Source organism: Xiphophorus maculatus, chromosome 12 (assembly GCF_002775205.1).
Source record: "Xiphophorus maculatus strain JP 163 A chromosome 12, X_maculatus-5.0-male, whole genome shotgun sequence".
In the NCBI taxonomy this organism is placed as follows: domain Eukaryota; kingdom Metazoa; phylum Chordata; class Actinopteri; order Cyprinodontiformes; family Poeciliidae; genus Xiphophorus; species Xiphophorus maculatus.
The window spans coordinates 555354-567841 of NC_036454.1; the positions used below are offsets into that span (position 1 = coordinate 555354).

Sequence of the window (12488 nt, forward strand, 5' to 3'; positions counted from 1 at the left end):
TCAAACAGGCATTTGCACGATCTCTTTATTTATTTGGATTTTTCTTTCTTTAAAATGCATTATTTTTATTTTTGTGAGGTGACCTTATGTGTCCTAAAAGCACCTTCTAAATAAAATATATAGTTGTTATTATTATAAATATTTATACTGCTACAAACAATGACGTTGCCATGGTTATTGTGTCACGTGGTGGCAGACTTCGGGATATTTATACTAATTTACATATGTATTTATGGGTGGCCACAGGGCGGACCAGCTGCGCTTTATTTCCTGCAAATTGGGATTTATAAAGGAAAGATGCGCAGCCACGTGCGTGCGTAGGCTTTATACATCCGAATTTCTTTGTGCGCCGCACTTTTCCGTACGCCAAGTTTTATTGTGAAAACTGCACATTCTTTTATGCCCCTGGTCTTTAATGCACTTCCTCTCTAACAGCGTTTTCTCATCAGCTCTCTCTCATTAGAAAACACAGTATGAAAACGTTAGCTACACTACGAAAATTACAATCAGTGGTTACTTCGGGCCAATTTAGCTACATAGGAAATATTTCTCGGTTGTTTAGAAGCGGGTTTCTGGCTGCAAAGTCAAGTAGTTCTGCTCTTTCATCCTTACCTGTGAAATGTAATGCCAATGAATTCAGTTTGTATTGTAAAATGGTTGAAACAAGTCCACACAGCACATGACTTGGGGAGCTCCTATCGCTCTGCTGCCACATGCAAGATGGCGGTGACGTAACGTAGGACTCAGAGTTCAATGAGATGTCTACGTATTCATGTCTATGGTCCCTCCTACTTGGCTAAACCAAAACAGCAAAAGAAGCCTTAGCACTGAGGGATATTTTTGTTCAGATCGACGGACTATTGACGTGAGATCTCGGGGGATAACTTTTCATAAGTATGATTCACATATTACCGCCTATTTTGCGTGAATAGAATATTACTATACTGCATTTACGCCCACCGGCAAATGTCTAGCTAATATTAGCTGTAGTACTTGGTGTGTTACCGATCTGAATGAAGTTGGTCCCCCCACCTTCTTCAAATCAAACAAAATGGGTGTCAATCAACTCGACTCTGTTTGTGCAGCAAAAATTTCCTTTGTGCAGTTTTGGGTTTGAAGATATTAACTAAAGTCTAAAGGTCAAAAGGTCAACCAGCTCCCCCACACACTTTCATAAAATCAAACAAAATAGGTGTCAATCAACTCGGCTATGTTTGTGCAGCAAAAATTTTCGTTTTTGCTGCTATCATTAAGAAAAATGCTTCTAGAGGTCATCAAAGGTCAATGAACATCAGTTCTTTTATAAACAGTTTGTTAGTTTGTGCACTGATTTGAAGTCGTGAAAATAAGTGTTGATGATTACTGTCGATCATGAAACTGAGATGGAAACAGCAGACTAGATAGTGATAACATGATAGCACATGTTTTGCTCTAGTCCTACTTTTGTCATGTTGGATTTGAGTTTTTTCACCCACATGCAGGTTCAAACTTAAGGCCGGAAGGTCTTGATTAAATGATTTATTCACAATAAATATTGAATGTAATATTATCCGGATAGGCCCTCTGGGATTGGGAGCGGCTGGACAGCTCAGGTTCTGCTTGGAGAGGTTAGTGGGAACCAGGTTGAGGGAATCTTGACAGGGGAATGGAGAGAATGGCTTACAGTTCGTCTGATGGAGGTTTGCTGAGGGAGGGGAAAGGATCCGGGAGGCGCAGAAGCTCAGAGACGGTAGCGGGAACACGAGTAGCAGGCAGCAGCGTCTGGCTGACAGAGAGCAGTCGCTGATACGTCGTTCCTGTCTTGATCCAGACAGCTTATCGAAATCTGAGAGATGGCAAAAACAGGAGTAAGTTGATCACTCATAAACATGACCGAGCGATGAATGGCTGCTCCACTGCTTCTTAAGAATCCTGCAGCCGATTGCAGGAATCCGCTGCAGGTGCGCCAGCCTGCCAGAACTCTCCCACGAAGATCGTCTATCTGAGGAGCACTCACACCAATTTGAATCCTAACAACTTTTTGTATTTCAACAGTACAGTTTGTCTAATAGCGCCCTCTGGTGATCAGAAACTAAAATACAGGTCACTGAGTGTGTTTTGGGAGATGTTGTAGCAGCTCATTCTAAATAAGACCTGGTTCCAAGTGAATTTCATCAACGTTAAAATTAAATTATTCCTATTCATTGGTTAGCACTTAACAATTTCAAATGAAATTCACAGATCCAGCATGAACTGATGTTCATTGACCTTTGATGACCTCTAGAAACATTTTTCTTAATATCTTTAGAATGATAGCAGCACAAACGAAAATTTTTGCTGCACAAACCAGCACAAAAGTAGCAGAGTTGATTGACACCTATTTTGTTTCATTTTATGAAAGTGGGGGGGCTGGTTGACCTTTAAACTTTAATTAATATCTTCAAAGCCAAAGCTGCACAAATAAAAATTTCTGCTGCACAAACCAGCACAGAGTCGAGTTGATTGTCTGATTTGAAGAAGGTGGGGGGGCCAACTTCATTCAGGTGTAATACCCCCTCAGGGCTGCGTCCTGAGCCCTCTGCTGTTCACTCTGATGACACACGACTGCGTCCCCAGGTTCACCACCAACCACATCATGAAGTTCGCGGACGACACAACGGTGGTGGGCCTCATCAGAGATGACAACGACCTGGACTACAGAGAGGAGGTGGAGCAGCTGGTGGACTGGTGCAGAGACAACAGCCTGATCCTGAACGTTGACAAGACGAAGGAGATGATCGTCGACTTCAGGAAGAACCGGCCCAGCCACGCTCCACTGCTCATCAACAGCTCGGCTGTGGAGGTGGTCAGCAGCACCAAATTCCTGGGGGTGCACATCACAAACGACCTGACCTGGACTGTGGACACCACGTCTCTGGTCAAGAGGGCACAGAAACGCTTGTATTTCCTGCGGAGGCGGAGGATGAGAAGAGCACACCTGCCCCCGCCCATCCTCAAGACGTTCTACAGAAGCACCATAGAGAGCATTCTGACCAGCTGCCTCTCTGTGTGGTGTGGAGGCTGCAGCGCCTCCGACTGGAAGAACGTGAGGAGAGTGGTGCGGACAGCAGAGAGGATCATCGGGGCCCCCCTTCCCTCCATTCAGGACATTTCATCCCAGCGCTGCGTGTCCCGAGGCCGAAACATCGTCAGTGACCCCTCACACCCCACCATGGACTGTTCTCCCTGCTGCCCTCTGGAAAGAGGTTTTTATATTCATATTTATATTCATATTTTATACTGTATTTTATTTTATTCTGGAGTAACCTCACAACATTGAAACCTCAAAACATTGTCCTGAGCCGTATGCAACAAAATTTCGTTCTGTATACACCCTGTGCATGCAAAATGACAATAAAGTCAGTCTAAGTCTAAGTGATTCAGCCCCTCTATGAAGGTTAACCGAGATTTTGTAAATCTGAAAAAGTTTTAATTATTTCCTAACATTGATTTAGATTATGTGACACAAGGTAGCAAAGACTGTTATATTTCACTCTGTCAAAAGTAAAATAGTTCCCATTTTTGTTTTGAGGGTTTCATAAAGACATGATGTGAGGAAGAAGAGGGAGAGACGGATTCACTGCTGATGAATCTCAGCTGCTGAATCTCTTAAGCTGCAACTCCTCGGCTGGAAAACACAAATAAAATCTATATGCACATTGTGTATATACGCATGTGCATATAAATATGTGTAGTTTAATACATTATTCAGTATTAATCATTATTTAATCATCTCTGTTTCTCAATGATTGTATTATTTTGTGTTTATAAATATGTATTGATATTACTAAATAAAATATTAAGAAATTCCGATTGGTTTTGTGCTTTGTAAAATTCTCATCAAACATCAGTATAAAAATATTCTATTTGAAATCTATTCTGTTTTCCCCATTAAGAATATTTAAATATGCCAAACAATGTATCAATCCAATTAAAAAAACGTAAAAAATAACTTTCTTGTCTTTCTTTCTATGGTAGTTGTTTGAATAAGGTTTACAGCAAAAAATCGTGAAAATCTGTTTAGTATTTAGCGAGTTATGCTCGATAAATTCGCTGACACTTACTGCGCCTGTCAAACATATAAGGCTGAGTTGAGCTGTCGACCGCTCCAAGATGGCCGCCCTTTAGGATTTATCCCGTCAGCGACAATAGACAGGAGTGGACCGTGACGCGTCTATTCTTTATGTGCCTATGGGGGGGAAACGGTGTATGGTGGGGAAGCGTGAATCACCTGTTCACCTGTAACACCTGTTCAGCTGTCGGCAGCAAAGATCCTAAAAGGAACAGGAGGTCCCACACGTATAGCCAGACACAGCAGATCTCAACACTAAATGTGCAGAAATTCAACAAGAAATCTGTTGTTAATTTGGATATTCTTAAACATCCATCCATTGTCTTACACCCTTGTCCCTAGAGGGGTCAGGAGGTGCTGGTGCCCATCTCCAGCTAACGTTCCGGGCGAGAGGTAGGGTCACCCTGGACAGGTCGCCAGTCTGATGCGGGGCAACACAGAGACAGACAGGACACACAACCATGCACACACACACTAACACCTAGGGAGAATTTTGAGAGACCAGTTAACCTGACAGTCATGTTTTTGGACTGTGGGAGGAAGCCAGAGAACCCGAAGAGAACCCACGCATGCACAGGGAGAACATGCAAACTCCATGAAGAAATTCCCGGGCTGGGAATCGAACCAAGGACTTTCTTGCTGCAAGACAACTGTGCTGTCAATTGCGCCACTGTGCAGCCCGGGATCTTAAACATGTTAATTTGCTAACATGTTTAACAAGCCTATTTTTTTTTAACTCACTTTAATTTGAAAAAAGTCATGCAAAGGTAGTTTGCAAACAAGTAATGACCTTCATAGAAAACTAAATTTTTTTAGAAGTATTTTAATCCACAGACGCTGGCCATGAAATTAAATTAACATGAAAAAGTTTATTTCAATCAGTAATTCCATTGAAAAAGTGAAACTTGTATATTATTATATTACACAGAAAAAGTATTCATACCTCTGGAAAATTTAATAACTCTCCATCGACCTTCCAGGTTGAAGCTGGGACTCTGGCTTTGTTTTGTCTCTGTTCCCAATCAGTGTAGTTCTTTCCCTTCGCTGCCTCTGCTGTGTCATGGTGGTACTGCAGTAGATTTCAGCCTGAATTCCCATGTAATATTCATTCGGGTCACTTTCATTGTAACCCTTCTCACAGAAGAGAGCACCGCAAATCGCCATGATAGCAGAAATACTGCTAGTGGTGAAACATTCCCTTCTCAGCTGGATGAATCTCACCCAAGGTTTAAATATGTTTTTCCTATTGTTTTTTCCTTCTCACTATGTCCAGACCTGCTGCAGCCTGAACATTCGCACTTAAGTTTTAATCACATTTGAGCAAACAAAACCTCCTTGAGCTCAGCAATCAGACCACAGCCGTTGAGCTCAGTTTTCCTCCAGTTATGTTACGCGAATGCACAATTTATCTAGGAGAGCTTTTTGTTGATTCAACACTTTAAAACATTTGCTAGCTAATTAAAGAGCAAATACAGCAACAAGGTTTACAATTTGACCTCAGAAAATAAAATATTTTCCTACCATTCAAAACTACCTTTAAAATGCACTTTAAAAATTCTAGCTTTTTTTGAATATTTTGCACAAGTCATTGAAGTAACCATCACTATCTGGGCTTTTGATATTCTTTATGGTTCTTTAGCAGAATTTAGTTGTTTTAGGAGTAGTTAGATGTATTCTTTTGTCCTTTTCCAGTTGGGGCTAAATGCAAATGTGGTCAATAGTTATTAAGATTATTGTTTTCAGTGTATTCTGACTCAGAATATAGTGTTTTCAGATAGTCAATGAGGTTTATGTGTTTTTGTTTTATTTGTAGGATTATTATGGCTTCTCTTATTTGTGGTATAAATTCCTTTTTGTTTGTAGTTTATTTTTTTAAGTTTTCAGTAGTTCATAATAATAATAATAATAATATGACATCTCTGCTTTTTTTCCTTCACTGTAACTTCAACATTTGATGTCCTTGTCATACATTGTGTTTAAAGCATTTATTCTGTGACAAACAGTGACAACGCCATTATTACTTAGATAGATCTTATACTTGATTTACATAACACCGTTCTGTGTTAGAAAACACCTTTCACTCCGAAACAAGTAAATAAATTTCTCCTGTGCTGCTTATTAGACAGAGACAGCAGGAACAGGGAATCATATAAATTAGCTCACAGCTTTATAAAGTCTTCAAAAAGCACACAAAATCAAACTAATGTATTTTTATCCATAGTGGCTATGAAAGTTGGAATTAAAAAAAAGACTTTTATCTTTGTGAAATAATAAACATTTAACAAAGATAGAAAGACGCACTCTGTTTTGTAGTATGTGGGTTAAGATTAGCCACATATTAGTGATGAGTTATTTTAGCTGAATAAATGAACTATTGCCAGGATGAATCAGAATGTATGGTGCTGGAAACATTTTATGACCTTTTTAATTTTGCATCAAAATTAAAAATAATTACAATTGTGATATTGAAGTTATTTAAACAATGGTGACTCCGTTTTAAGATTTTGTGCAGCTCTAGTCTCTATATCAGTTTGCTTTCTTATATTTGTTTACTCCAGCAAAGTCCTTTTACCTCCCTTTCTTCTACCTCTGCCCACCTAATAATTTATTCATCACGGAACAAAAAAGAGAAGCGTATTGGATAACTCAAACTAAATATTTAATTTGGGATCTAGTATCAACATGGAATAACCTGTTAAACTTTATCCTCTTTCTAACACTATAATTACAAGTTTCTTGTATTCTTTGTTGTTTGAATGCTGATTTACTTATGTGTTGCGATTACTTGCTTCATAAATTTTGGGGGTAATTAAGGTTTATGTTTGACATTTTGCAGAGGAAAAAAACAAGATGACGTACCGGTCTGACATGATCTTCCCATGACCAGCCTGAATGTGTCACCTGAGCTTACTTTTTGTGACTTTGCTCATGCATTTCAACTACTCTGCCCTTCATGTGCATGTTATTCGGTGACTCTTTAAGATTAAACTACCTCCTGGCAATAACCAAAAACTATGGAAAATTTTTGGCTGTATCAGGTAGAAAAGCATGAGGAAGAACAAGCCAAGCAGAAGGAACAGACTGACCAGGCTGCTCAAAGTGAGGTGAGGATTTTTGAGGTTTTCCTGTTGTGTGGTGATTCTTTATATTTGCAGAAATCCTACTGTGTGGAGTGGGACATTCTGAAATAGCTAAAGAATTTAGATGTTCAACACCACTTTAACAGCTTAACTCCTTAAATTATTTATTTCTTACTCACTGTAAGGTGCTAAGTTATAATTTCTGGATTAATTTCTTGTGTTGTCGTTCCCACATTAATTACAGGTATTTTTTGTGAAAAAATAAATAGAAAAATATATAAATGTTTTGGATAAACCAAATAAAGACACCTTTTTTATTTGGCAGAAAAGTTATATATTATAAGATATGTTTGAATTCGGAACTTAACAATCAGCCTGAAAGTCAAGAGTAATGATCTAAAATATTTATGTTAATTAGTTAAGTTCAGCCATGTTAAATAATGATATTTAAAGGCACTTTTCAGAGACAAAATTGTTCAATTCATGTTCAGATGTACAGAATTCACTACAGTAATTAAATTAAATTATATTAAATTCAGTTTATTGATATAGCACCAATTCACAACAGATGTTGTCTCAAGGCACTTTACAAAATTCAATCACACATACATTCCAATTGATCCCAGTTATCAGACAGTGCAGTACGCTCCATTAATTATTAAAAGTAGATTATAAAGTTTATTTCTAAGGAAACCCAGAAGATTGCATCGAGTCATTGACTTGCAGCGTTTGCTCCTCCTGTAAGAGCACATAGCACAGAGGTTGAGTTATGTCATTGACTTAACAGCAATCCCTCATACAGAACCTGCAGTTGAAGTCAATCAGATTCATTTCAGCAAAATCTACTGAAATATATTGTGATTAAGGTCTAATTACATACAATGAAGTTAAATCCAACTACAATCAAATTCAGATGATACAATGTAGATGGTAAAATATGGTTAAAAAATTATTTGATTTTTAAAAAATAAAAATCTCAAGTATGTATTGAAATTTATTCTTTTTAAACATTGACAGGCAAGTCAATGCAAAACTGGCCTGCATTATCAGTAGTTGATGTATGATGATAACAATATGTTAGTGACAACAAACTATGATAAATAAAAACTAAGAAAAAATTGCAGGTCTTGTCTAAACAGTGGTTGGGTTTACACTTAGGCAAGGTTGATACATGAAACCTAGGCGTAAATTCAAACTGGAATACTATTCATCTCACCTACCAGCCAATCACCTCATCATGTTCCTCCTTCGTGGTCTATTGGCGTCGGTCTTCTCCTCATCTCCTCCAATCATTAGGTTTCGCTTCCTTCATAAGGTCTGGTTTTCTACTTGCTCCACAGTCGATCTTTAACCCACCTCCACCTTCTTCACCTTCAACTCTAGACTTCTTCAGTATCCCTTCAGTCCTTCAGCATCCACCAGTGTCTGAAGGAAGACACTTCTAATCCTTATCCACAGCAGCTCATCCTCTCTGATGGCGGTTACCAAGGCTCTGTTGAAGTTTGAGCGCCAAAGATTACTTGCTAAATAAACTTTCTAATAACTATTTTCTCTGTGTGTGAGTCTTTCTATTGTAAAAGTTGAAAGATGAAGATACAAGATCCATAAATGCTTCTTGGAGAAATCAATTTAGTCAGTCACTTAATTAAGAGAAAAAATATTCACAAAACATTTCAATTTGACATGATCAACACACAAAGGCAAAGTTTAGTTGACAATCTGAGTGTGGTCAGCATTTGTGTAAATCCCTCTACTCTGATATGCTAAAATAAAATCCAGTGCAGACCCTCACAGGTTTTTGCTAAATGTCAACCTTTGTGTAACAAAAAATATTGTATTATTTATTTCTCTTAACTTTATGTATGATTAAGAAAAAGAGGATGAAAACACATGGGGCTTAAAAAAATGTTGCCCACGTTTTGCCAAGAAAAATATTTTCTCATTTATTATGGAACTTTCTTCTTTTTCTCAAACTTTAGGTTCCACAAATATGTACTCTTGTCACCATTTTTGTTGATCCATCACTGTGATATAATACGATATAATCTCTCTGGGATTCAACCTTTCCTTCTCCTCTAACATCTAACCTAAGACAAGTTTCTTGTTGTGTCTCTGCAGTCCCCTGGCTCAGGCTCTTCTTCCCCTCCAGGAGCTGGGTCATCCAGCAAGCTTCTGTCACAGGATGAAGGCTTTCGAGGTTCTCTGTCTCATAAAGAGGTTGATTCTGTATATAACTATTTTTGTATAATATTCACTTTTTATTCATTTGACTAAGTAATAGTAGAAACATTACCCTCGTTTTAATTGTTTCATTCACAGTCCAGGAAAAGGCTTACTTCCTTCCCCACATATGTAGAAGGTGAGCATGATTGATTTCATCACAGGAGACATGGGACAAGGTTTTAAACAACTGAAATGAAACATATCAATGAGGTGAAAACAAATTAATGCTGTTTGTATTAATGTAGATAAGATATTAATTCAACTTATTTTAAGTTATGGTGTTTTTACACCCGAGTTGTTTAAAACAAACTGTCCCCCTTTGGTCTAGTTCATTTGTGTAGATGTGAACACAGCAATCTCAGCATAGGGTGCCTGAAGCCATTCAAAGGAGTTAGTGTCTGTATGGTTCCAAATGATCTCTAGAATGATTCATTTATAGTGTGAATGTCATCTAACCTCGATCCAAAACAGCTGTACACTGGAAGCTTAAGCACTGTCCCGCGTTTTGGGATGAGCTGGAGTCAACAAATTAATAAACAATGGCCATGTGTTTATTCATAAAGTATAAAACCACATGCAACTTTCAAGACATCTTCTCAAAATCATTTGGTATACTGTACCGATCATTTTACCAGAAATGATACTGGGAAACACACAATTGATATGATTATATCCAAGACAGCAACACAGAATCTATTTCTGTATTTATATTTGTTTCTCCCGCTCTGGACTCTAATGACCAATAAACCGACTGAGCATTCTTACATGATTTTAGTTGGCTTGAAGTTTTCCTGTCACAAAGGACAACTTCAAGCCACTAGAAACAATTTCGAGTCAGAAAACTTGATTGACTGTTTCTTGCCAAAATAAACAGATTGATGGTGTTTCAGTTAGATCCAAGTTATGCAGCAATGCTGCTTTATAGTTGACCTAGTTTTGCTGTGATTTGGCATATCAGACAGTGGATCCTTTAGCATCTTTCACACAAACATCATCTGGATCACTGAAGCTCTTGGTCTAATTAAAAAACATTTTGCAGATAATAGGAGGTAAATGGATGATATTCATCCTTTGTTTACTTTTTAAAATGATTTTGCAGAAAAGTTTTGTTTTCCTTTTTCGGTGGCTTAAACAATATTAGGCTGCAGAATGGCAGTGTTTTAATCTTGAGGAAGGGTCTTTCTGCATGGAGTTTACAAGTTCTCTCCAGGTACTCCAGCTCCTTTGCCTAACTGTTAGGTTAATTGGTCTTAAAATTTCTCTTAGGTATGTGTTTGGTGTCCATGGTAACTTTTAACTAACTTTAATCCTTATGGGGAAATGTAGCACATTGACTAGTGATGTGGTGAGACTAATAACAGACTGACTCTCTGTCTATAGTGCCTGGCCCCTGTGACCCAGAGGACCTAATTGATGGGATCATCTTTGCAGCTAACTGTCTTGGATCCACACAGATGTTATCAGAGAAGACACCATCGAAGAACATTCGCATGATCCAAGCACAGGAAGCAGTTAACCGCATCAAGGTAAACACTTACCAGGAATCCCACAGAATGAACATGAATTAGCCTTTAGGTAATGAGAATCACATGTTGACCTTAATGTCTATATGTCTCTGACTGACAGTTTTGTTGTTCTGTCAGTCCCCACCTCTGACCCCTAGATCAAGACCTCCAAACAAAATGTTCTAGGGGACTGGGGCTGAGGTGGGGCAAAGGCAGGGTGAAAGTAAGCCGGTACGGTTCAGTACTGCGTTCCGGTAAATATTCTGAGCCGATACGCAGTACCGGGAGAACGGCTGCAATAAGGCCATCAATCAGAACGGCTGTACTTTGAGTCAAAGTAGATCTACAATCAATAGACAGTCTAAGACACGAGTTAATATGTCTATAAATATATTTTTTCTCATTCTTTATTGTTTCTGAACGGTTGTGTGCTGAGCTTCTACCCCTACAGCAGTCTCTCTCTCTCTCTCCTCTCCATTTCCCTCCCAGAACTCGTAGCTTTTATCAGCGGCCTTCAAAACGTTCTCCTCTATGTTTAACATCTGTCTGCTTATTTCAAAATGTCCCAATTAAAAACAAACGGAGAGTATCTAGTTGTGTTTCATGTTATTTTTCTCAATTAAAAACAACACAGCACACCTCGAAACAACTGCTTATTAACTTGATTGTAGATTTTACAACAATAGCGCATGGCATGTCTTCTTCTAAAAAACTATTCTTGCCAAGTTCACTTCACTACAGCAAACAGAAAGGGGCGGGACGGACCACAGTCAGTCTTGGAAATGGAGCCATTGCACTCCGGAAGTGAAGGAGGCGCTATTTTTTATATTATCCACGGTCTCCTGTTTTTATTTTCTTTTGAAATCTGTGATATATCTTCATAAAGTATAAGCCTGCCAGTGGTCCATCCCCACCCCTTTCTGTTTGCTGCAGTGAGGTCCTTCTCATTCTTACTGATCCGACTGGTGCGTTTGATTTATGGACTGGGACATTTTACGCAGGTTGTCTACAGGCATCAAAAAAGTGCGGCGTGCACTGGGACAGGACGAACAATTACGGAACCCTCTAGGGCAGGGGTGTCAAACTCAATTTCACCAAGGGCCACTTCAGCATATTGGCCACCCTCAATGGGCCACATTCACGGTATATATCAGAAATGCCCAAGTGCAGTCCTCCAGACTGCAACTTTTAGATGCGTCCCTGCTAAAACATACCCGAGACAAAAAGTTGACTTCCCTCATTAGAGGCAATTCAGTTCTGTAGAGGCCTATGAATGAGTCAATGATCCAGGTGTGTTAGAGAAAGAACGCATCTAAAGTTGCAGAGTGATAGGTCTGGAAAACTAGACTTGGGCAACCCTAGCATAAATGTATTAAAATACAATGTTAAAAATAAATTAAACAACACCTCATATTGTTAAATAACTGATTTTATGTATTTATGTTTTAAATATTACATTTGAGTTTGCATGGATGTAAAATTACTGCTCAGTTTAAAAATTACAATATTTTTAAACTGAGCAGTTTAAAAATATGCTCAGTATTTTTAAACTGCTCAGCTAAACTTTGCTCTTTAGCTCGTTAGCTTGTC

General features: G+C 38.5%; 1 protein-coding gene across 11 annotated transcripts in view; it reads left to right on the plus strand.

Moving 5' to 3' along the window:
• Positions 1-12488, plus strand: part of apba1 (amyloid beta precursor protein binding family A member 1) — a 58456-nt gene that overhangs the window by 14053 nt on the left and 31915 nt on the right. For 8 of the 11 annotated variants that reach the window (XR_002753586.1, XR_002753587.1, XR_002753588.1 and 5 more), the window contains exons 3-6: positions 7129-7194; positions 9289-9396; positions 9490-9529; positions 10774-10919. Coding sequence is in view for 8 of the 11 variants with exons in the window: in XM_023343789.1 (XP_023199557.1) it covers positions 7129-7194; positions 9289-9396; positions 9490-9529; positions 10774-10919 (360 nt within the window). In the remaining 3 variants the exon portion in view is untranslated. The remainder of the gene's footprint in view (positions 1-7128; positions 7195-9288; positions 9397-9489; positions 9530-10773; positions 10920-12488) is intronic. The other 3 variants (XM_023343790.1, XM_023343791.1, XM_023343792.1) reach the window with 3 other exon arrangements.